The 26,964-nt window shown below is 37.7% G+C and overlaps 1 protein-coding gene across 4 annotated transcripts in view; it reads right to left on the bottom strand.

Annotated features, from left to right (window-relative positions):
• Window positions 1-25,715, bottom strand: part of kansl3 (KAT8 regulatory NSL complex subunit 3) — a 35,938-nt gene extending 10,223 nt beyond the window's left edge. Inside the window, exons 1-20 of one of the 4 annotated variants that reach the window (XM_039674754.2) lie at window positions 25,505-25,715; window positions 23,557-23,842; window positions 17,090-17,260; window positions 16,803-16,893; window positions 15,121-15,306; window positions 14,906-15,037; window positions 14,611-14,727; window positions 14,305-14,403; window positions 13,596-13,667; window positions 13,436-13,510; window positions 13,154-13,311; window positions 13,008-13,071; window positions 12,564-12,752; window positions 10,954-11,110; window positions 9,630-9,707; window positions 6,445-6,621; window positions 4,893-4,980; window positions 3,145-3,272; window positions 1,682-1,770; window positions 1,382-1,577 (exon numbers count right to left, since the gene is read on the bottom strand). In XM_039674754.2, the coding sequence (XP_039530688.2) occupies window positions 1,382-1,577; window positions 1,682-1,770; window positions 3,145-3,272; window positions 4,893-4,980; window positions 6,445-6,621; window positions 9,630-9,707; window positions 10,954-11,110; window positions 12,564-12,752; window positions 13,008-13,071; window positions 13,154-13,311; window positions 13,436-13,510; window positions 13,596-13,667; window positions 14,305-14,403; window positions 14,611-14,727; window positions 14,906-15,037; window positions 15,121-15,306; window positions 16,803-16,893; window positions 17,090-17,260; window positions 23,557-23,771 (2,482 nt within the window). In that variant the 5' untranslated portion in view covers window positions 23,772-23,842; window positions 25,505-25,715. Of the gene's footprint in view, window positions 1-872; window positions 1,578-1,681; window positions 1,771-3,144; window positions 3,273-4,892; window positions 4,981-6,444; window positions 6,622-9,629; window positions 9,708-10,953; window positions 11,111-12,563; window positions 12,753-13,007; window positions 13,072-13,153; window positions 13,312-13,435; window positions 13,511-13,595; window positions 13,668-14,304; window positions 14,404-14,610; window positions 14,728-14,905; window positions 15,038-15,120; window positions 15,307-16,802; window positions 16,894-17,089; window positions 17,261-23,556; window positions 23,849-25,504 lie in introns of those variants that run through there. The other 3 variants (XM_089119301.1, XM_089119302.1, XM_039674755.2) reach the window with 3 other exon arrangements.
• Between the last annotated feature and the right edge of the window lie 1,249 nt (window positions 25,716-26,964).

Raw genomic sequence — 26,964 nt, forward strand, 5'->3', positions numbered from 1 at the left:
ATCAAACGACGAGAACACTTTTGTGCGCAAAAACAAACAAAAATAACGACTTTATTTCAACTATTCACTTCCTTCTCCATAAGCCTATAGTCCGTTAACGTAGTGTGATTGCGTAAAGCGACGTCACACGTAGGCTCACTATTGGCCGACGCTGGTCATGTGTGTGTGATGCGTGTGACGTACAATAACAGAAGCTTACGCTATTAAACTAGTAACCTGACTCGCGCAGAGGGAGAAATAAACGAATAGTTGAAATAAAGTTGTTAATTTTGTTGTTTTTGTGCACAAAAAGTATTCTCATCGTTTGATAAAGTTAAAATTGAGCCCCTGTAGTCACTTGGACTATTTTAACGATGTCTTTTATGACTTTTCGATGCCAGCAAGAGTCATTCCCTCAAGAAGCCTATGGACTGTATGCAGGAGCGATCTTAATATCTTAAATATCTTAATTTGTGTTCCGAAGATGAACGAAGGTCTTACGGGGTTGGAACAACATGAGGGTGAGTAAATACTGACAGAATTTTCATTTTTGGGTGAACTATCCCTTTAAATCTTGTTAGATACATCAGTGGCTCTTTACATCAGAATATTCTGCGTAATGCAGTAGACACACTGCCTAACACTTAAAAAAATAATACAATTTACACACATTTGCATACTGTATACGGTGTAGCTGCAGAAATACTCTCAGTATTGCATTTGAACAAACAATTATAGATTAATAATCCATAATTGGCTTCTAGGTTTTTTTTTTTTTTAATCTGCACTGCATTTAAATAACTTCAGCAAACTATAGAGAACATTAATGCATGCAATTTGGGAGACGATGAAGACAGAAAACAATAATAATGACACAAAGAAGAGGTAGGAAATACTTTTCTGTTGGGGATTTAATGAATGTCTTTGCGAGTAGAGCAAGCATTATGATTTACATAAACCTCGTCCAACAGAACAAATAACAGAAAAAAATGAAACATAAAACAACAGTGAGGCGGTCACATTAAGCACACTGAATGAAGCTGGTGATGTGGGATTTTTCACACACACTGCCATAGAAATATTTTGGTCCTTTGTGCATAACAGCAGTTTAAATAAAAAGGTCACCCCCCCCCCCCCCCACGAACGCAAAAAAAAAAAAGTACATACGTTTACAAAGAGGAACTTAATCAGACCAATAATTGTAGAAGAGCCCCGAAATAAATCTTTTTACATGCATAAAAAAAGTGCAAATGTACACAGATGTTTGTTTATGGTACATATTTACATGCTCACTGCTCTTTTCTGCTAATCCTTTTCATGGATTTGACCTTTGACCTGACTGCTACTCATCGCGGACGCCTCTGTTTGGAGCGCTGTGTCATCAGTGGTGACGAGGACGTACCCGTGCTCTGAGACGTGGAGACGTGGGCCAGTCCCGGCAGGCTGTTGGCTAGTTTGGCCAGGCCGCCGTTGGTGAGGAGCTGGTGTATCGCTGTGGTTTTGGTAGACACGACCGGCACCGTGCGCACTAGCGTCCCGCTTCCCGAGCTGAGAGAGCTCAACACCTGCCCCTGAGTCTGGGGCTTCCCTCCTGACACCTGAACACCACAAGAGGGAATCATGCAAGCGTGTCTATTATAAAGGATGCAAAAACATGCTGATTTTAGTTTCAGAAGCATATGCTGCGTGACTGGGCCGGCACCTGTGTGGTGGAGGGAACGCCTGGGGATTTGGTGTTGATCTCCTGCAGACTGAGGCTGAGGCCCTGAAGCAGACTACTGGCAGAGGGACCTAACACACACACACACACAGAGTCAAACAAGAGTTACTTTTCTCAGCTATTTTTTTCCATTTTAGTCAAAAGGCCCACTCACACAAAGGATGGCAACTATAACAAGAGTGATAAAGATTTACTTCCAGAATCAGAATCCACACCACAACAATAACGGCACAGAGAAATGATGTTATGTTGCAATCGGAATCCATCAAGCACTGGTTTCTTCATTTGTGGGGCATGTGATCATCGGTTGAAAAACACAATAACAGAAAACAGCCGTTCAAATACGTCAGTAGCTTTTATAAAGTGGCACCGGACGCCAAATTCACTGAATTTAATACAATTATATCATTTTATAAATGTTATGTTTGCCATTTTTTTTTCGTTAGACAATTTAAATGAACAAATATTGAGAAATGAGTGCAGTTATATAAGCTACCAGTCTTTTTTGGGTTTAACTTAAAAAATAATAAATAAATAAATAAATAAAAGAATAATATTAGAATAAATAAATAAATGAATAATATTATTTTTACATCCGCAGAATAAAATGAAAAACTAGGAAATCACCAAAACACGATACGGACTCTGATTCACTACATTTAGTGTTGCTGGAAATCGATAATGGATAATAATATATTTATATAATGTACTGACACTGCACACACAAAGAAACTCAAGCTAACACTGCGGTAATGATTCAAAATTATTTTTTTTAATCAGTTTTTTTTTTGGGTTTAGAATGTAATGTTTATATTTTAACCCTTTTGCACATAATATAGTGCATAGCCATAAATTCACTATTTGTTAATTTTTTAATAGAAAATAATTCGATTTTTTATCTGATGCAGCACATTGTTGCCAGGTTGTGAACATCAAGTCCATGCGCCCATAAGGAAGTAATGGAATAGTGGAATAGAGTCGTTATTTATGTTTTTTCGCACAAAAAGTATTCTCGTCGCTTGACAAACTTATAATTGAGCCGCTGTAGGCACATGGAATATTTAAACCTTTTCTTTAATGACTTTATGGGCCATCAAGAGCCAGTCCCTTAGGCATTCTATGTAGGACTGATCTAGCTCTCAGATTCAATCAAAAATATCTTTATTTGTGTTCCGAAGATGAACGAAGGTCTTACGGGTTGGTACAGCATGGGGGTGAGTAATTAATGACTTAATTTTCATTTTTGGGTGAACTAACCCTTTAACATGCGACCTGTATCTGAGTGTTGTCCACATACACACTGAACCAAAAGCAAGCCACTTGATGTTGCCAAGTGTAAACACACAGTGCCCTGATTGGCTGATGATCCTATCTGCTTCATGGGGTCACGGTGATCGCATGTTAATGCTGCAGCCTCTGTTGGCAGGTTTCGTAGGTCGGGGTACCTTGAGCAGTGGTGGGGGCCTGTGCCTGGACAGGAGAGGAAGAACCCGACATCACGGCCCCCTGAAGGCTGTGAAATGACCCCTCACTGGAACCCAAAACTCCAGACACATCTGCCAAACCTCCTGACCTAAAAGAGCAGAGAATACCACTTCAGAATCAAACCACCATAAACACAGATGCTGATTTTGACGACATGAACTGACAAAAAAAATAAATTAAACCAACCATATTCTAAACTTTTGTAGCATTTTTTTTTTTTTTTACAAGTTTACAAGGTTGGAAAGTGGAAACGTAATTGCAGTGTAATGAAGGTATGCGGGTATTGGGACATTATCTTATAGAACAAGATATTGAATAAACCATGCAAATGTCACAAAAACAGATCTAAAGCTAACCGTTTGGGCAGGGTTGCAATCTCATCACGCAAGAATAGAAGTAGAACTTATTATTTTAAAGGGATACTTCACCTCTGGAAAGACGACTGTGCATTTAAAATGGGTCATTTATGTAGAAGTAATGTGAAATTATTTTTGAATTTGGAGCTTTCTAGACTGAGAAAAGCCAGAAAATGTATTTTTGGCTTATGTGGACGAAAGACAACAACTCCCAGAATGCACTTGCTTCGCTGCCCTAGGAGGCCACGTCTACCAGCAACAGAGCGCAGTAGTTAAACAACAAGTCTAGGCTACTAGTGAGTCTCCGTGATGAGTCTGCTCGAACATGTGTTTAGATATCGCCCAAAATGTCCGGGATTGGGCTTTTGCGTTCTACAGTCTCCATTCATCATGTTTACTGTGGCGAGCGGGGCGAGTGAGGGCCGCGGGAGAACGGCGCGAGGCCGGTGGCGTGATTACCGATCACCTGTGAGACACACCGGTCTCGTATCTCTCACGGAGGAGCGGGAGTTTTCTTAGCAACGTTAAAACACACATCAACCGATCACTTGTTTAGCGTTCATGTAAACACTACAAGATTCACCAATAGAATGAATTCAGTTAGACTGAATTCAAAAAGCTGAATCCCGGACATCGACGGCTGGACATGTCCAGGAAAAAGAGGATGGTAACCCCTACTACTCAGCTTTCTCCACAAAACAAGAGCCTGCTAGCTTAGCTTCCAAAAAAAAGATGGCCGACACTATGTGTTCATTCTGTGAGTGAGATCCTCCCTCTATGGGCGGGTTGAGGACATGCGGGACAGACCCGACTACTGACTGTAGTCTTTAGCTTCTGGACAATAAACCATCCGATGACGCAAAATGACGATTTTTGCAAACAATCGGAGGATTTTTTCCAGTCAAAAAAATCATAAATCTCTCGTCTCAGGGGGAACGCACAATAATTCAAAAATACTAAAGGTTTTCTACTAATACAAAACTAAAAGCTAAATGCTGAAGTATGCCTTTAAAGATTAAAGCCCTGTCCATACAAAGTAAAAAAAAATGCATACAAAAAAAAAAAAAAAAGAAGTGCAAAAATTTGGTTCATTTGAAAGAATGCCTATTAATGCTTTTGTTCAGAATGACATGAACATTCACATGCCATCAATGCAACATTTTTATGGTTTTAAACTCATTTTCAATTACACCGCGAATAAAGCTGACTATCCAGAAATATTCTCGCTTTTGGTCACATGCCCAAAGTAGAATGTCACAAGCATTCTGCAGAATGTCCATTTTGAACAGTTGTGTTTGTATGAACAGGTTTTCTCTTCTGTACAATTGATGTGGTGTGTGAGATAAAGCTACCTTTGTGCGCTGAGAAGCTCAGACAGCTCTTTGGCCCCCGATACCGTCTGGCCCACTGTGAGTCCGAGGGGCTTTCCTGACAAACCCACTGCACAGAAAAACAGGAATACAAGCGTGAACACTGAGACAGTCTGAGACACCTTTTTCAAATTTTACATGGGATTATGTAGGCTATTACCAGATTTAATTATAAAATGGCTTTACTGGAGAAGTACACCTACATTCAAAACTATGGGGCAGTGTTAATTTCGTTGACGAAAATAATAACGAAAATTATTCGGTTAAGACATTTTTTCACAGAAGAAAATGAGACGCTAACTAACTAAAAAATAGTTTTGAATGACAAAAACTATGACGAAAATCTATTGACATTTTCGTCAACAAATAAAAACTAGACGAAAATGTTAGATAGTGACGATTTGGGAAGCGATCCAGTCAGAACTGATGTTCTGTGTGTGGTGATAGATGCGCACATTTGTACTGTAACGTGCTGATCTACCCCGCGGTCTCATAAAACGTTAAAAAATGTGAACGTCTGGGAGAATGAGTAGAGCAGACATATAGATATGAATAAAAAGCTTTATTCGGTAACTTAAGGTTCTCGACCCGAAGCGCGCGGCCATGCACACACACATATAAAGCACGCGAGGACTGAACTGAAACTGAGTCTGAACTGACTCTCTTTGAGCTCTCTGTCTGAGTGGACAAATACACACAACATTATGTCTAAATGTCCGTTTTGGACAGCAGCATTCATGTAAACTATGTCGGTTATGACTTAAACAGTTGTGAGTGTATCGGATGTGCATCAGTGCAATCGTATCCGCATGTCATTCATTGAAAATGATCTGACGTCTTAAAGTGATAGTGGCAATAAACATAATGTGGTCTGTGTCCTTTGTATTGATCAAGCCTTCACTGTTTGTTAATAGCTTTAGTATAATAAGGATTAATTATATTTAATTTATACAAATAAATATGTCTGCTGATAGAATAAAGAATGATGCAAGATTTAAGATATTTTTTTAAGTCACAGTAGTTAAATCCGTATCTGTATTGCATGTTCAGACATTTAAATCATTCATATTAACAGGTTAATAGATGTTTTCTTCAGGAGTAAGCCAATATGGGTTTGTACATTTTATTCTATTCTAAATTCTAAATTAAAGCATTACAATTTAACTAAACCCATTATATTTTAGTCGACTAAAACACTGAAGATTTAGTTGACTAAAATCATATTGAATTTCTTCGACTAAAACTAAAACAATTCAGATGACTAAAATATGACTAAACTAAATGGCATTTTAGTCAAAAGGCTAAAACTAAATCAAAATTTGCTGTCAAAATTAACACTGTTATGGGGTCAGTAAGTTGTTTTTGAAACTGAAAGGCAGTCTGGTTACCATGGTCTAGATTTTCGCCTCATTTAGGGAACCAATCACAGAACGGGGAGGGAGCAGCAAGACGATGATGAAATCTATGCGACTCCTGCCTAAATGCATCAATATGTGGCACAGATTGTTTAATGAGTGGGCTGTGTGTTCAGTACCGTCCTGAGCAGCGGAGCCAGTGCTTCCTGACGCGTCTCCGTGGGACACGATGGTCACTTTGATCTTGGCTCTTTTGGAGGCTTTGTTGGGAGTGGGACTGGGAGTTTGTTTTCTCTTGAGGTGGAGCCTCATGTCGTCTCGGTCCAAACCCTCCACCTGCTCACTGGGCATCGGGACTGAAACACATGATGCTGAGGGGTTAAGCTCCAACAAAGGTCACGCAAGGTGCCATCAATATGAAATGTTGCAGAGGTCTCTGGGTACAGATTAAGACACTTACAAAAGAGTTGAACCCAGAATTAATTTGACGCCAGTGTTTGGTTTGTGTGAGAGATGCTTTTTGAACTCAGGCGCATAGAAAGGAAACACACTCAACACAGTAGAGCCCGACTAATAAAGGATTTTGAAGGTCGATACCGATACAAATATTTGTTGGTTTTAAAATCCAATATTCCGATATATATATATATATATTTTCAGAAACGTGCAACAAAACATTAACAGATTTCCCTAACATTAGTTATTTGTGGTTATTTTTGAGTTTTAACTTAAATAATATGATAATGCATTTAAAAAAAAACTGTTTCTTTTATTGTCACAACAGAACAGACTGATGATAGTGGCATTAGCTAGCTTTGTGTTTAGCTAGTCTATGATGAGGCATAATTTAGCAATGGCAATAGAATAGCAATTTAGCAATCACGCACTATTAAAGAAATACTTCAGTCACATTGTCAAAAGTTAAAAGTACAGTCAGTCAACTACACTTTAACAACGTAACGTAACTATTACTGGCTAATTCCGCTTCGCTCTCGGCTTATTTAACAGCAGCAAAACTGGACATGATAGTCACAAATTTTCTCATGCTTATTTGAGTTAAGAGAACTGATGGGGATGTTCTTTTAATTGTTATTCAAACAATGTATGTCTCGTGACCAACTCAACGAGTGTTGGCAACAGGGACGGTGTAGAGTGCTCTCTGGTGGAGAAACTATACAACTCCAACACTCATGACATGTTCAAGCGTGTTTTGTCCGTTTTTATTTTATTTTTGAAATAGTCATTTATCGGCCATTATAACTGCCGATACCGATAGTTTGGAAAATGCCTAATATCGGCCGATAATATCGGCCTGCCGATATATCGGTCTGGCTCTACAACACAGCTTGACACCAGGGGTAGGGTTAGGGGTAAGTACTAATAAATATGTAGCCTAATTATAGTATGAAAATAATCTGTGAACTGAAATTGACGATGTACAATTTAGCCGTTACAGTATAATTAATTTCTCATTGCTGCTTGTCTTGACGAACTGCCTTTGATGATGATCTGGTCTTTCTATGCGTTATAAACTCAAAACAAAAACCCATAATGCACTTGATGATTGTGCCACCACCCCCTCTGTCAATCCAACTGTCCGCTGGCAGGAATTAAAGAAGTGAAAATTACAGCTGTAGTTATAACAAAAGAAAACTCCAAAATGATAATTCAAAAGACGTTTGCTTTGCTGACAAATAAAAACTGTGATATCTGACTGCAGGTAACATGGAGAATGAGTGTACATCATCCATTTACACCCACACTACTGATATTTTAACAATACATTGCTGTTTTTAAAAAAATGACAAATGAATCCTTTACGTTTTGCTAGTAGAAATTGTAAATACTAAAAAGGAACGTTACTATGGGGAAACAACAATGTTCACGTGAAATGATTCTGGTTTAATTACAATCAATGGATGATACATTGACACTAACAAGGCTGCGATTTCAGCTGAGAACACACACAAACACATAAAAAAAAAAAAAAAAAAAAGTTTGGAAGAATAGCGTGGTAAAAGTTCTAAAAAGACAGAGCATTCATTTAGTGTGTAATCATGTATTCCTGCATCATCCTCAGACTAATAAGCAAGAGAGTTTGCCTCACTACTATTAAAAATCAAATAAACTTAATCGAACTAAATCTAATTTCAGCCCAGTGCATGGAATCAATGCTATTGACGTGAAACGTCAGCTTCAGCGTTACCCAGGTGAGGCGTCACTCATCGATTGAGCCTTGTAAAGTGGTGCTCAGTTAATTTCAACATCTTGCTTGATTCGTGAATGAATCAGCATTTAAGCTTATTAGTTAGATTAATGATTTAATAAAGCTCATAACTAGCGTCCCTTGCTGCCGTCTGCTGGCGTAACAATGTAACTGCAATTATGTTCAGTTTTAAAGCCTTGTAGCTTTTTAATAAGGCTATGTTTACATGGAAACGACCTGAAGAGAAAACACAAAAGTGGTGTTGAGTTATCACTTTTTATTCTGCGTTTACACAAGTGTTATGGGTGGGAAATCCACGTGCATATAGTGATGCAAAAGTGTGTGAAAAGATGCAGTATGCACTCCAGGTGGCAATGTGAAGCACTGCCACACAACAACACCAAGTCCGCACGCATGCGCACAACCTTCACTGTCTAGCAGACTTTTGCGTTTTTACCCTTTACACAGGAAAGCGGAGAGTCACGAAGGGTGGCTTCAATTTTTTGCGTTTTTAAGCCCCATTTTTACGTTTTCACCCGCAAGCGTCCTCGTGTAAACAGGGCCTCAGTCAAAGTATCCTAATATTGATAATGTCTTGAGTAAGCTCGGATTTTAAAGGCCTATTAAAATGATGCATTAACATTAAAATGAATATTAGTTATGCTTAATTGCTTCTGAATTAAAACAATGATTGCAACATTACTGTAAATAATATAACCAAGGTAATCTGTGATCTCAAAGCTGTCAATACAAGTTCAACTTCCAACTTTACTCAGCACAGAAAAACTTGACCAATACCAATAATTAAAAAATATAAATAGGCCTAGGGAATGTATTGATCAAATAACACCTTAAATGTGTTGATGTGTGAAAAGGTAAACAAAGCACCTACACCGTTAGGGAAAACTACTATCACGCATTTTTATGTTTTAAGGTAGATTCATGTCAGGAAGAACATGCATTTGCAAGCAGTCAATATTTGAAGCATTAACTATTGTTATTGCCTTTTGCAAACACAAAAGTGGTTTAAATGTGGTGAAACATTAAAAGGGACATATGTGATGCAGATATGACAGACAACTTTAAAGAAAGACATGAAAGGGGGAAGGACAGACAAAAAAAAAAGAATGAAAGAAAAAGAGAGGGAGAGATACTCACCAAAGAGACATGAAGGGCTGCCAGGAGGAATGCTTTTCCTCACCAGCATATTATGTTTCATAAAAGCAGCGAACTGAGCTGTAGCGAACGGAAGACAAAGATGGAGAGAGTGAAGGGGGAAAGCACAGGGGATATAGAAGAGACAGGAATCACACACAACATTACTGCTTGATGGGATCTGGGATTCTCCTCAATACAAGGATGACGTGACTACATCCCAGATAGTTAACAGTGTAGACCTTGTCATTCAACATGCACAGGCATCAGCTCAGGGTTAAAAGAGGCCAGTGAGGCTAAAACATGATTTAGTGTTCAAGTTATGCAGATACAGAATGGAACAGAACACAGGGGGTCATGAGGCAAATTTTTAACTACTACCCGGCTCAAATGTTTGATTTTGATCATTTTTTTTGTCTGTAGAAAGACAAACATAAACAGTGATGAAAGCCAAAATACTAAATCTCATGCAAGTATGATGGGTAATCCACTGTTTTGTAGAGGAGGGTCAACATTTTAATTCTCACCTGAGATATGTGGGCAAATTAGAGGGGTGTAAAAAGCAAAATTATTTTATTTTTGCAGAGATTGGTAGGTCTACAAGTAAAATACGTTTCTTTTAGCAATATTTGTTTCATTAAATGCTAACGGTGACCGTTAAAGAATGGAAAAAAGCTCCAAGTTTTTGCCTCAAGTTTGGATGCCTGTATCTCAAGACGTATTAAATATATCTTAATATTCATTTAGATTCTGGTTCTTAAATTTTCCTTGGTATCTTCATTTTAAAGGTCCTCGATGGTTAAATCCCAGAAATATGGAGATCTTAATGTGGCTCCATGAGTAAATTGGTACACAGATTCAACTAATAGACCAACCAGCCAAAAAAATAGGATACTGCCCTCTTTCTAAAGTAATTTTTACACCCCTGTAAGTTGGTTCCAAATCTCAAGTGAAAATGGTCATTTTGACCCTCCTCCTCAAAACAGCGGATTATACTCAAGTCAATATACATCCGTTACATTTATATTATAGACATCTGTGACATTTATTTATAGACATACATTTAATATTTTCTATAATAATTTGTCTTTCTACAGAAAAAAATACTCCCACACATCAAAAATTGTACGAAATTGTTGATTTGACATGGAATGACCCTACTGGTTTTGTAATGAGCTATGTTACGTGCAGTTGTCTCCCACAAGGCAGAAATAATCTTAGTAATATTAATAACAACACAGGCAAAATGTGAAAAAGCATCCTGCATGTAAGCTCTCTTAGGGTTCTGGGGCTGATTCAGTGAACTTGGACCTGGAAAGATACACACCTTGTGCTTGCTTGTGTGTGAGCACAGTTCCTGAGCGCTGCATGTGGGTCTTCAGAAGCTGTGTGGCAGTGATGAGACTGGATTTCTGAGCTGGTGAAAGCCCGACGGTCTTGGGTTTGGGACTGGCTGTAGGACTACTGCAGACACTGGACATATCCTGGAGGGGAAACAATATTAACTTAATTAACTACATGTTCTGATTGGTTTTAGCCAGATTATTATGTGTTTTATTTTTCTACGTAGGTACAGATAAACCTTATAGTGCTGCACTGACGACGTATTTTTTGAGGCCAACCCAAAAGTTAGCGTCACCCTGGTTCCCATGAGACAAAGCAAATAACAGGGTTCATACACATTTTAACCAATACTTTTCGGCACATTTCCACAAGTATGTATTCCTGAAACAGTCCGCTCTAGCAATAGTAAATGAACATAGTAAATGTAACATTGGGATGTACCGATACCATCTTTTTCAGAAAGGATCCGATCCGATACCAAAAATTCTGAGATATCAACCGATACCGATCCGATTCCAGCGCAGTTTTTTTTTTAATCAAGTAGAATTTCTATAACTCTGTGTGTTGAACTGATCACCACTCTTGTGTGTGTTAAACACAATCTATGTAATACAGACAGCTTCATTATAAAGATAAACAACAAATCCCAAAAATATATGATCTAAATCTATGACAAATGCTATTATAAACTAGATTAGTGGATAATACACATTGCTCTTTGTATTGTTGTAAAATACATTTATGAAAAACAAGATAACAAAAATCAAAAAGATAATTATTTTAGATACAGCCAAGGCTACTATAAAATTGAGACAACATGTTTTAAATGTACAGCACATGTGTTTAATGAGGTAGCAACATTTAATAGACAGGACAGAACAAGAAAGGCTATTAATTAGCTTTCATTGTGTCACTGCATTATCATATGAAAGGCTCAGTACAGTGCAGTGCAAAGTGCTTATGCGCATCCCGACCGGAGAATGATGCACTTTACAGCACGTCGTCGAGTCCGCATTGAGAAGTTCAAAGCACAAAGGAAATACATATTGATGGACATTGACTTCGCCTCGGGCAACAAGTGAATCGGAAGTGAACTGAATGTTATGCCGCCCGAATATAAGGATGTTAAGACAACGCAACATTTTTTTTCCATTAAACAGCTTTTGTATTAATTACATAATATGCTGTGTTAAAAATTAATAAAAAAAAATACAAATTCAATGACTTTTCCAAAACTTTCTAGGTCTTTTTATTTTTCCAAACCTTTCCAGGCCTGGAACTTGCATTTTTCAAATTCCATAACTTTTCCAGGTTTTTTTCAAAACGTACGAACCCTGCAATAAATCATTTTCCATTGACTTTGGATATTAGATTATTGCAGAAAAGAAGTTCTGCGACTAACAAGATAATCTTCACAAATGAACGTTTATGTATTTTGAAACTAATCGGCAGAAGCAAAAAGCTCAACGTAAGCTATAAACGAACTCCACTACGGTCAAAAATGTGAAATATCTTAATCTTGTTTTAACCACAGACCTTACTTCAGGCATTCATATTTCAGCACTCTATATCCTTTAACTTCTTTGGTCTTACCTCTGATCCAGATGGGGAGATGGGTACCCTCACAGCAGGTGAAGAGGGTCGTGACCTCTCAAGATCAAAGGGCAGCTCACGGCGTGGTTTCTTCTTTTTCTCTGCATCCAAATCTCGTGTTTCACCAGAGCCATGACCATGACTCTCAGCACGGGTCAAAACTCCTGTCAGAAAATCAACTATCTCGTCCTTAAAAAAAAAGGGGGAAAAAAAGATTAAGGCTACAGACTAAAGAGGTCACACAAGACAGATTTATGCATTTATCAGAGCTAACGTTTAAGGCCAGCTTTCCCTAAAAATAGACTTTGTCTTGTGCTGGACTTTAGTCTCTCCTAGGCTGAATGTCTTAAGTAATCCCTCTTAAGAAAGTGATTTTAAACCATGCTTCATTGACTTTGCCTTTAAATGATCACTATGTGGGGAACACAAGTGAAAAGTACTGACTTGAATGCAGCGGTCCACCATGGTCTGGGTCAGGCCTTCTGTCTTCATCTTAGTGGAGTTGATCCTGCAAACAAAGCTGAGTGTTTTCAACTAGCCTATACAGAGGGACTCCCAAGAAACACACGTGAATGTCTGAAGACACAAACCTCAAGTTGTCATCAGCCCCTCCGACAACTACCATGCTGTTATCAGCTCGAATCTTTTCCCTGAACTCCTCCATGTTCTCAGGACTGCACTGTAGTGCGTTCTGACCAACCACAAACAGCACAGGAGTCTTCATGTCCAACAGCGGATCATCAACATCCTGACAAACACAATACAAACATTACATTTCAGCCAGCAGTTTTTAAAGTATCTGCTAAACGGTTTCATGAAGCTCATCATGACAGAGCGGTTTACACTGAATGAGAAACTAAGTTTCCTCTTACCCCTCGTGGCCCGCTGACAGTTTGCAAAGGGAAACCCAAACACACAACTGCAGTCATGTACTCCATAAGGGAAACCTAGATGCAAAAATAGACATCTATCATCAGTTTACAGCCAACCATAGACAAGAAATTAGAAAACTGTTGTTGAGAGAGGACTTACATGACAAGAGATCAATGACCCCAAATTCCAGCCCACCAAGATGATCGGTTTATGGGGAAAGTGACTATGAACCTAGAGAGCAAATACATAGAATTTACCTTCACATATACTTTATTTTTAAACAAAATGTATCTATTATTTGCCCTTTCATCACAAAAAGGTTACTTACAATGGCAAGAACATGATTATTGAAAATACAAATGATAAACAAAAACTTTAAGCACAATTCGATACTACTTCATTTTACAGTCCTTCTTAAAAACATAAAAATACTTTCTAAAATCAAATGTTTTCCCAAGTGATATTAAAAGAACATTCTATTAAAATATGACATTTTATTACAAATGATCCTAAAAATAAATACAAATTAAACATCATTTTATGAGATATGTCTAGTAAACATACTTTTCACACTTCACAACTATGGTATGTGTCCTAATTATTTTCTGTGGTACTTAACACCATGCCACAAATAAATGCTCTCTATAGTCATTTATTTGTCCAAACAATCAAGTAATATAAGAATACACCTTTAATTTCCTATAAGTACGAGATAATCACAAACGGCTAACATAACGTGTATTTGGGACATCTAAATGGACAAGAATACAATAACAATACAATGCAATTTCACAGTTGTGTAAAATCTGTATCTTTTTCTGTAAAGCGAAACGTCCTTGTCTAGCTAGTGCTGTGTGTCGTTTCGTACCTCAATGACCTTTCCTCGGACTGTGCCGATCATGTGCTCTAAACACTGCGTGATTCCGATGTTGGCTCCACTTCCCACATGAACATTTATGGGAATGACCTGAATCACAAAACAGACACAAAATACAGACTTTTAAAAAGTGCAGTTTATCTGAATAAGAAACGGAAGGGACTCAAATGCAAGAATGATAAATTGAACGCAATAGTTTATTCACAAAATGCCGTTACTCTCAACGTAAACAAGCCAACATCAGAAATGATTAAGGAGAACTCTAAATCAAAGTGTTTCGCTTATGATTTTGCATACCTTCCCTAGACAGGAGAGCTGAGATTGCCAGAATCTCATTCGCCGAGAGGTAGAGAAGGCAGAGTTGGTTGGCCCTGATGGAGCTAACAGGATCAGTGGAGATCCAGGAAGTTTACTCTGTAAATAAAAACATGAACACGCATATTTGATTCAGGCAGCAATCAAGAAGTGCCACCAGGAGACCATTTTCTGTAAAATAACTTTTTTTATAAAAAATTAAATATTACCACAAACAAATCTCTCATTCTCAATAGGAATGAATGAATAAACCAACAAAGTAAAGCCTGGTACATACTGGTTTGTTGTGTGAGAGTACACCCACAGCAGGGTCCCATGGGCGTTTAAGGAGCAGAGAAAGAGCCTCAGTCCCCGCAGCTCCGGTTTTTACAGACGATGATAGCAACATCCTGTCGATCAGGGATGGTACCTAAAAGAGGAAGATGTGGAGAAGAATAAAAACTATGGACTCTAAACACACAGTGGTATGATAATATATTAAATATCACCCACCTTGCTTTTGAGTGTTTGCAGTACATCAAGGTAGGCCGCCAGCATAGCAAGACTCAAAGACTCCACAAGTGTGCTATGCAGCCACTGCGTCAGCTTAATGTCCCAGCTGACACTGGACAGAGCGTGCCGTACCTTATGAGCACATTTATCCACAGCTATCCTGCGTAAGACAGGTTCATTACAGGCCTGTGGAGACCAGAGACATGGAGACTGAGAGAGAGCACGACCTGACAACTTTCACAGAACTATTTCTGTCTAATGGACTGTCACTAGACTAGATATGCATCAATAAAAGAGTAAACTGTCAAACTGGCGGGTTGTGTTGATTGGTAAGTGTGAAATGCAAATAATAAAATCTTACAATAGTTGATAAAACCGTGTATATAATAAAACAGATAGGCTTATCTTTAAAAGTCAAACTCATCAGTGGTATAAAAGGTGACAAACACGTGACCCCTCAGGGGGAAGTCCTATTTTCACAGCTTTTAAGTGAAATAAGCTGTTTGACGCTTGACCACTTTCTGTCAATTCGTGCGTCAAGAGTGAAACCGACGCGCATAAAAACAAAAGTTTGAAGTGAAATTTACGCGCGTCGGAATCAAAACCTGTTGGTGGCCATCTTTTTTATGTTGATCGAGCATTCATGGAGAGAGTCGCCGCTCTGTATTTGCTCTGGAGAGCAGAACAGCGGCGTGGGGATCATCGTCACCGTATTTGTGTCCACCGGACCCTTCGGAGGCGAACCGTTTGACGAGTTTCACCATTTGCTCGCTCCAGGAGCTGCGCTGGATGACGGCCGCTGTCAGCGGTTCTTCCGCCTGTCGAGCGCCCAGTTTGATGACATGTTGTCATCAATCCCCCTCGCCAGGATCACCCTCGCCCTCATCCACCTAATCTAGCTGTCATTTATTATTGTTTTAATGATAAAAAATAGAGCCAGCCTCCAAAAGTTATTAACCTGTCCTGTGATTTTTTTTTCTCTCCCACGTCCAGACACGAACTTATCCACATGTACTGTATGTTGGTTGTCTTTACATCATAATACTATTTAATATAATCTAGATATGGAATGAATAACATTCAATACAAATTTAACATGTTTCATATATTGAAATAAAGTTTTAAGTGATAAAATATTTGCTTTGTTGTGCATTAGAACCACACCAGGCATTTAGTTATATTACAAAATAATTTATTGAAGCATCCAGATACTTAACCAATCAGGAGCCAAGCTGCTTGCTCACGTGGTGAACGCGGTGCGAATTGAAAACAAAGTTCAGATTTTTCAACTCGGGCGGCAGGCGTGAATTCACGTCAAACGCGTGAATGCACAAATAGCACAAACTAAATCATTCGCGCGTAACACGCTTAACGGGCCAGACGGTCAATTTGCGCAATTCACTTGACGCGTGAATGAGGCGTATTCGTGTCTTTCGCGCTGCACTCTACGCCTCATTCACGCTGCAGGAATTTTTACGCGCGTAACGCGTCTTTGCATTGAGTTAACATTGAAATCACTCGTGCCTGATGCGCTATTAGCGTCCGGTGTGAACGCACCATAAGACTACGATCATCTGTCTGTGATAATACTACTCTGAGCATGTTTAAGAAACAGCATCTCATGGGTTTGACTGATTATAAAAAAAAGATCTTGCCAGATAAACCCAGTTTTGCAAACTCACACCATCGTTGGCAAGTCTTCCGAGTCTTTCTGCCTGTAGGGCTTTTAATACTTTATTGAAGAGCTTGTTCTGAGCCAACGACCAGCCAGCCCTGAAACAGAACAGAAGAGAACAAAAACATTGTCGTATCAGCAATCTCTCAAACAAGACCAGGCAAAAAGAAAACAGAAATCTCATTCAACAGTCAGGCCGTATAAAAACTAAAGAATTGGAAATCTGGGTCTTTCAGCAACATGCTCATTCTCAAACTTCAGTGATCTTGTAATTAACAGAGTAGTTTTTCTTACTTGTTGATGTGTTCTTCCCAATCATCGGGAGGAGGTGGTCCATCAGCGACGGTTCGTGCAAACAGAACGTGACGTTCACATTCGTTCATCACACTACGAGCTTTCTGATTGTCATAGAGAGGCATTGGAGTGGGTTTGACCATCTCCACGTCAATGGAAATGTCCGAATCACTGTAGAGGACGACATCAAAACCAATTATACATTTTGTGACGTGATATACGTTTACTGATAAATATATAACTAACTTTGAAATGTATAGGGCCTTATGATTTCAGCAAAACATATATACAAATATTGTATTTATTTACATATATTCACAAATATTGTTCGGCACAAAAAAAATATATATATGAAGAGCTCTTTTCCAAAACGCGTTAAACGACATTTTAAAAAAAAATGAGTTTGTCGTGTCATTCTGCTGCGGACAGAACCCTTTCACTGCTCTATCAACGTGTCATGCCGAATCGCTATATTTCCTTGTTTAAAATGTACTGCAAGATACAGTTTCTTTCCAAACCACGATAAGCGCCAGCCCTGTTTTTAGCCTAAACACGATAAATCCTCAAATTCAATGAGCGCTCTACACAATCCAGCACGGCGGCACTCTGAACAGAGGTTTATTATGTTCATTCATTCCTCAAAATGAGTCCTAGTTTTCTAGTCGACTAGTAGTAGATCATTTAAGCCATTTGTATTATCAGTAATCACATATATTGATTTAATTAAATGGGAGAGAAACCATATGAGCGTTTTTAATTGCATATTCCGCATCTCAACGTATGCATAAAGCTTGCCACAAAGAACCGGCAAAAGTAATGATTATGCATGAAACATTTGAATTGTTTATTAATAAACTAGTGTTTTCTGTCAGACCCCGTTTACACCTGGTATTAAAATGCGATCTGTATCCAGATAAGTTATCCGGATAATAAAAAACGCATGTTAATGCAAGGTGTAAACGCGTTGTGATCGGATCGTGATCGGATCTGCCTGACCACATCTGGAGGTAGTCTGGCTCGCATTGTGTCCGGATCTTTACTAGGTGTAAACGCAATCTGGTTGTTGAAACCACATATGTATATTTTACTCCTCCCAAAAATGCTAAAAAATAAACGAGTGAGAGCGTGTTATATAGGCTATATGTCATGTTATAGCCTAGTCAGATGCGACACGCGACACGCATCACCGCAGATGAGCAGCTGAGCGTCTATTCAACGTGCAAACATCGCAAATAAAAGTGAAAGTAAGTCACAGACGCAGTTAACACATCTTAAGTAAAGAAACGAAATTATCTTACCAGGCCTGTTGCCACTCTCTCTTATTGATGTCTCTGATTTGGAAATTAGCTGATGATCAATAAAATGCCGCTCAGATCTGTTGCTTTTGGTGGCGTGCAATCCAATAAATCTGCATATAACGCAGGAGGTGAAGATCGGATTTATATCCGTTTTGCAAAAACACATTTATGTGGCCAGGTGTAAATGGAATCAGTACTTATTATCCGGATAACTTATCTGGATACAGATCGCATTTTAATTCCAGGTGTAAACGGGGTCTCAGTGTCAGCAACAAAGATAAAGTTGATGATGCTTACTCGCCATCTTCGCAGTGAACGCGCAGAAACGCATACTTCGAATTAGCCTACATACGCAGAGAGTTGCCAATTTATTTTAGTTTTTAATTGTTTTGTTTAAAAGTAGATATTTAAAGCTTTCTGTAGCTTAGTTCTCAGGCCTGTGTGAGGCAAGCGTCGCGGTGTTTCGGTTCATATTATGAGACGCGCTCCGGTTCACCTGCGCGCCTCTGTGTCCTGATTATATTGTCTGATATTTACTTCTAATGTATTAGGCTAATCCAGTCAATTTGTCGATGAAACATTTATTAAAATGAAGATACAATTTATATGAAACGAAATTTACAAGCTTTCTACAAAACAAAACTTAATAAGTGGTCAAAATCATGTCTGACGCACTCCAAATATTTTCCGATATTGGGCAGCTTTTGAATTTTGATCCTATCTTACTCATCTCATGCGGTTCCCTTTTCATAGCCTACTCAACATAGATGAAATAATAAAAATAAGTAATGTAATATTATTAAAAACAAATGTGAAATGTTTATTTATTTTTTTTTTTTTTAACTTATATTTAAGCGTCATGCTGCTCCGCTTTGCTCACATGTTATGTAGCCTGTGTGTGTGTGTGTGCATGTGCTGGAGGGGTGCCCATCCCTTTTTTGAATATCTTTATCATATATTGATCATTTTTAATAATTCGTTTTTTTCATGCATATGTTGAAATTGGTATTAATAATTTGTTTTTTTCATGCATATGCTGAAATTGGTACTATTTGTTTGAGGTTTATTTCGATTTATAGCGTTTTGGAAAAAAATAAAATTAACTTTTAAATTATCATTAACAATATTGTTGTTTGATTTAATAATTATTGTTCAAAATGTTCAGACTGAACCAATAAAACATTTAAACAGGATAATTTGAATATTCACAAAATGTGTGGGTCTAGGTAAAAAATGTAGTTTTCCTGAAAACTATTAAAAATGGATTTATAGCGTTTTGGAAAAGAGCTCTTCATATATATATTTAGGACGGTCACCAACGATTATTTTGGTAATCGAGTAATTGGTCTATCATTTATCCAAGTAATCAGATTTGTTTTTTGTAGAAATAAAAATAGACCCAAGCAAACACTGGCCTTTAAAACGACTAATATAAAATACACATATAAAAATACATTTTGATGCAGTCTCCTGTGTTGGCGCAGAGATGTTCACAAGTCATTTTTTGGAAGTCCAAGTCAAGTCTCAAGTCTTTGAGCTCGAGTCCAAGTCAAGTCTCAAGTCTTAAATTATTAGCCATTGTTTAATTAAATATGTGTGAATTCGCATATATTAAAAAAAAAAAACGAAATCTGAGTAGCAATCAGATAAAGCCAGGTTTAAAATAATTTTTTCATTGTGTTGACATAATAGATGGGGGAAAAATAGACATTTATGGATATCTACTTTTGTTATCCTGTAATCAGATAGCCTTAAATAGATTTTCGCCATGTTTTTGGAAAAACAGTGTTACATAAATCAAGCTAAGAATAATATATTTACAAATCCATCTGTAATAGTCTTCATAATAAAACTAGGTACAAGACTGGAAAGTTTGGTGTATAGGTGCTATACTGAAGTGGAGATTTCAGACTTGTAGGCGGCGAGCTACATAGGCCTACCGTGCACTAGGGTTGCCGCGGTGAGGAAAATTTCCCACCGGTTAATCGACGTGTGACAACACCGGTAATCCCGGTGTCACCGTGGAGGGCAGGGCGGGGGGGGTTAAATAGCTTTTAAATGCGTGCGCGTTATACTTTCACTTTCGAAATGAGCGTCAATTGCTAGAATGGACAAAAAAAAACAACTCGCTGATAATAAAACTTTTATTTATAGACTTTTATTAGCATAACGAACGAATAAAAATAACCCCATAGGCTGAAAAAAGTGAAAATCGGCAAAATGTGGGCCCAAACAAATAAGAACCATAAAACGTTTATTAACGAATAAGAAAATAAAATAGGCCTAAATAAATTACACAAAGTTTAAATGAGATAAAACCAATTAAAAAGAGACGAATATAAAATAAAAACTTCAAAACGGACCTTAGCCTACATAAATGACATACTTTCACTTTCGAAATAAGCGTCAATTGCAATTCAGCGTCAATTGCTGGAATGGACAAAAAAAAAAACAAAAAAAAAAACAACTCGCTGACAATAAACTTTTATTTAGACAGCACTTTTATTAGAATAATAAACGAATAAAATATAGACAGAACTTTTATTAGCATAACGAACGAATAAAGATAACCCCATGCATAGGCTGAAAAAAGTGAAAATTGGCAAACTGTGGGCCCAAAAAAAATAAAACGTTTATTAACGAATAAGAAAACAAAATAGGCCTAAATAAATTAAACAAAGTTTAAATAAGATAAAACCAAATAAAAAGAGACGAATATAAAATAAAAACTTTAAAAAGGACCTTAGCCTACATAAATGACAGCACTCTAAAAAAAAGTAAAACGCTATAAATTGGCATTTATTAACATTAATATATATTGGCCAAAATATTGCCAAACAGGCGCTTTTGCATTGCGTTTTGACACCAAATCTTCCGCCATTATCTTGCTTTTCTGTAATTTGACTCGTTCTCGTCTCCACACGTGCTAAATGGAATCCTGATGCTTGCTGATCTGTGACGTGACGGCACGCGTTGCGCAGTTCATTTTTAATTATAATGCTCTCTTCAGAACTAAATAATTGAAAATTATTATTTTTAATTAATTCAAATAAATATTTTAGCAAAAACGAATACTTAAAAAAAAAAAGTCAAGACATCGCGGTGTCACGGTGGGAAAGTGATGTCACCGGTGATGGGGCTTAAAACCGGTAACACCGTCAACACCGTCTATCGCGGCAAGCCTACCGTGCACCCCCCCCACCTCCCAACAAAACCATACTTTTTTGAAAGGTCTGGATGTGTAGAATATGAATCTGAATGTTAACATTGAAAATTTTGGGTTGCACTACCTGTTTTAGGCCTGTGAATAGGGAAACCCTAAAAACGTTTTTAAGCGATTTTAACATTTCAAGATTGGCCTAGTCAATCAGAACAGCTTTTAAGGGACCCAATACACACTCAAACTTAACATATGATGACTTAGGTCAAATATCTACCATGCTGCTTATTGGTAGGTGTCTAAAATTAACATAGTTAAGGCTTTATGTTGACATAATGAGCCCATTTCATGCATAGGCCATGACCATTCGCCTATCATACACCCCGACCCCCTCCCCTGACAAAATCATGCTTTTCTGAAAGGTCTAGATGTGTAGAATATTAATCTGAATGTTAACATTGACATTTTGGGGATACACTACCTGTTTTAGCCCTGAATAGGGAAACTCTAAAAAAACGATTTTAAGCTATTTTAACATGTTGAGCTTTTAGGTTACCCAATACTCTTACTACACTACATTGATAGTTACTTTAAATAGTTGTTTTTAATTATTTTTTATTTAATATAGTTAAGGCCTTGTATGGATATAATCGATCAAGGTCCATTTCTATAATATCAGTCAACATGCTAACATTCTAACCCTCATTACCCTTTCCATCAAAGGTGTATGGCTCACAAATCATTTCATTGACAAATCAGAAACCTGTCTGGGTTGTTCATCCAATGACAAAATAAGATATTTGTTGAATTTTCATTAATAGTTTCCTCTGTGTCAGACAGGTATTTAAAGATTGTCCTGAAAGACTGTTCTTACTCACACAGTCAGATCCTCCAAGTCTGCATCCTCTGCCTATACAGCTAGAAATTTGTTTCACTGAATTGCTCGATGTTTGATATTTTGGTTTACAATTTAATATAATTGACCCGTCTTACTACACTACATTGATGCTTACTTTTACTTTTAGCATCAACTACATTGATGCTTACGTTTTTTCGACATTTGATAGATTAATAGATATATAGCCTACTTTATTCATACCAAAGGGAAATTTTAGACGTCCAGTAGCTTATACATAAACACACACGCACACATATCTCATAAACATAGATAATCTAGTCGGTTATGTAGTTGGTTTCTTCAACATACACTCTAAAAAAATGGTGCTAAATAGCACTAAAAGTGGTTCATTGGCTTGTAATCATAAGGGAACCACTTTAAGTGCACTTATCTTTGTCAAATGCCTCACCGTGAGCTTCTACTAGTTGGATATATATATAATAGTCCCCATCTCTGTGTTGGTGTTAATGAAATGGCTCAAATTGCGTTTCCAGATTAATGTTATAAGCGACCAAAACTCGCAGCATATGCATAAATGGAGTTTAAGACAGTGCTTCACTTGCTACATTTGTATTTAAAAGCATTTCAAACAGCACATTAAAATAAATCACTTGTAAAAATAATACCTTAAGAGGTAATCTTTTTATTTGACCTCAGATGCGTTTTCTTCGTGTCAGTCGCAGAGAGAAATGACCGCTCAAAAGACAAACGAGGTGAGGGAGTATTTTGAATTAGAAATAAAACGGAAAAATTTATGTAAGGTGTCCAATTTCAAACTGGCATAATTCCAATTGAGCCATGCGTAAACATATTCAGGACATGCTCGTATGTGTAACCGAAGCAAGAAAAGGCCAAATCGCGTATTTAATTAAACTCCGAAAAAATAACTGAGCATCAGAATCAGAATGAGCTTTATTCGCCAAGTGTGCAGCATTTTTATTGTGGGATTTGACTGTTTGATTCATAGATTAAATGCTCAAATGGATCATACACAGTACTACACAAAAGTCTTTAGAGGGTTTCTTAATTTTAGACTAGTCGGTTACAAAACTTCAGGTTTAGGGAAGTGCAAATCCCTACTTGTGACAATCTTCTAGAAGAGAATACTCACACAGAAGGGTCCGGTTGCCGTCGAGGCGTGACGAACAGCATGCGGGTGGGACGGGCACTGCTGGCATCCGGGTGGGCGTTCCAGGGCTTGGCATAGCTGTGATCGAGGAACACGAGGTCCAACTCACGCTCATGAACCGACAGCTGGAAGAGCAGGGACGTTCCCATCCTTCGGGCCGAAGTCTGGAAGTCTCTCTCTCCTCCAGGGCGGAACATGGTCCTCTAGCCCCACACGGAGGCTCTGCGGTTCCCGCAAAAAAGGGACGCTTGCACCATAAACATGAACCCTAGAACTAAACAACCTACTATCAGTATCAAGCATCCTGATAAACAGAACATTTGGGCCATTCTGTGTAAAGTCAACCAAAGATCCCCAGCTAAATATTTGGGATTTTTTTTTTTTGTAGAGGAGGGTTAAAATTACAATTTTGAGCTGAGAATTTAGAGCCAAATTACAGGGGAGTAAAAATGACTTTAGTAACATAGCATGGCAGCATCATTATTTTATTTTTTACAGACATTGGTAGCTCTATAAGAAAAAACAGTTTATTTTAGTAATCTTTGTTGCATTATATGCTAACTGTGACAGTTAAAAATGGAAAAAGGCACTTCTGGGAAAAGTTTGCATGCCTGTGACTCAAAAAGTTTCTCAATATCATCTTGATTCATGGTTTTTAATAAAAAAAAGTATAAAAGTATAAAAAAAGTATAATAAACATTTAACCTTTTATATACATAATAATAAACATAATAAACATTTAAAAACGTTGTACAGTTTGCACACAACTGATACTTATTGCATTTAAAAGGGAATGTTTGAAGAATATATTTAGCTCCAAATCTCAGGTGAAAATTGTCATTTGACCCCCTCGACAAAATTGTGAATTACTCCGTCAATATAGATTCAAAACATTTAATATTTTGACTTTCATGACGATTTATGTTTATTTCTTAACAAAGTCAAAAATATGAGGGGGAAAGTTTCCGCAATTTAGTTGATTTCACATGGAATGACACATTTGCACTCATGGGATGTTGTTAGTGTAACGTTAATCATTATACGTTACTGAACTTTATCAAATGGCACTGTATGGGCTATATGCACGCATAAATTCCGCATTTGACGCAAGGATGCTCGTCCATTTCCGGTTGTGGAGATTAAAGCGGAGGAAAACCGAGGAAAATGGGATTATGGCAGAGTCTTCAAAATTTACTGTCCTCCCGCCTTTGAAACGAAACGTATACGTTTAGATGTAATATTATATATAGTTATATTTATCTAATATAATTTTAAAAAGAAGCATAAACACAACGAGGGGTGTCTGTTTTATCTGTTTTGGTGACTAACGTTTCTTTAGTATAACCATGGAGTATAAAATTCAATATAAATTCTCAGTAATGCATTGGACTCTACGATCGGCGGAAGTTATCGAGCATCCTTAATGCTTCACCGGAAATACCGCCGTGCATAGAGCCCATTAACAATGAAAAAAACTATTATGTCAAATTGTGTATGTTACAATCTGTAGGGGACCCTGCCTCTTAAACGTCAAGCAAACCTCATTTGCTGTTTAAACCACTAAAACTGCTGCAAATATAACGTTACACGACAACACACGGAGGAGGACGGGGTGTTGCAGTGCTTATCTCAATTAATTGTTAATTTAATGTAACAGTTTCAGTTGGTGGCTGACGCGCGAGCATGAGTGGCAACGCCAGTCGCGAGGCTTCACGCATGGGCGTGTTTAGGGCCCACGCCACATAGTATGTCACATTCATGCCAGTTTGATACAGTCGAGCTTTTAAATCGCAAAACTCTACCTGAAATATCCCCTGTGTTACTTGATCAATAACGCAATACGTAAACTCCCCTCAAACGTTTACGTGTCGTATGGTCTGGTACTAGGCTCTCTTAGCTTTGAGGCTAACTCAATATACACAATACTCACTGTTCACTAGTATCAGGCTCCTTTCATGTCGTTTCAGTCCAAAGAAAGATCATCTGAAACTTCTGTAAATAATACTGAAGCACTCGGAATCACGAGACAAGAAAAAAATATATTCCAATCAACTATAATAAAGGTTTAGCTACAGACGACTGTCTTTTGTTGTACTACCGCGCCACACAACGGCTCAACGGAAATCCCGGACTGGAGCGGTTTATTCGGCGTCAGTGTAGCTGTTGGGACTACGAGAAACCCGGACTGGATTTCATACTGCCACAATGTTACCACTATAACCGCCTTTGAAGATGTTGCTGACCTTTGTTGAATTATTTTCCTATTCCTATTTTAAAAAGTACATTTAATTATTCTGGTGCTTTGTTTTGATATCTTTTTCATATGGTACATATTACTGTATGCTTATTTTAGTAATATTTAGATTAATATTTGGATTTCACTAAATGTAGCAATTATTGTAGTTTAGAAAGGAAGGAAGAACGAAAGAAAGATAGTTAAAAAGAAAAAAGCAAGATAGTTAAAAAGAAAAAAGATAGATAGATAGATAGATAGATAGATAGATAGATAGATAGATAGATAGATAGATAGATAGATAGATAGATAGATAGATAGATAGATAGATAGATAGATAGATTTGAGTTTTTGTGAACTATATGGGCCACCATAGCCTTGGCTCAATTTGAACATTCTGCAATGACAGTCTATGGCTGTGTCTGAAATCTCCACTCAAACCACTACTCCCTACATGGTAGAGCACTATAATGAGCTCACCAGCATAATAGAAACACCACTTTCGGACACTACTCGATGGTCTCTCGGCACCGTTGATTGCATCATCTGTCAAGCTGGTGCTGAGCCGGCTCTAGGCTAAATAGATTTTTTTAAATAAATACATTAAATTATATTGAGCTTATTTCTCCAAAATTTAAAAACTAAAAGTCATTTCTGGTCGTTTCTGTTATAATGCACTACACCACACATGATTATAACTTATTTTTATGATCAGCGCAATGCATGATGGTATGTAGGGCTTGGGTTAGTGACCATCGGTTGTACACTACTTTTCAAAATGCATTCTGGGATACACCGAGTTGACTATATAGGGTATAATAATCGTCACTATACATTCGGACAGCACTACAAAATGGCGAGCTCACTATATAGTCCACTATATACTAGTGAGTAGTGGGTGATTTCGGTCACAGCATATGTGATTTTTAACGTTTTTAATATTAAATTAACGGCCCAGAAAGTCATTAAAGAAAAGGTTTAAATATTCCATGTGCCATTCCATAAGTTTATCAAGCGACGAGACTACTTTTTGTGCGAAAAAAACATAAATAACGACTTTATTCGACTATCCCATTACTTCCTTATGGGCGCATGCGCGAGAACTGAGATGATGAAGTTCTTCTTCGACTACTACTTGTTACCGGCTGCTCACCGCT

This window comes from Pimephales promelas, chromosome 14 (assembly GCF_988280905.1).
Source record: "Pimephales promelas chromosome 14, fPimPro1.hap1.1, whole genome shotgun sequence".
NCBI lineage: Eukaryota > Metazoa > Chordata > Actinopteri > Cypriniformes > Leuciscidae > Pimephales > Pimephales promelas.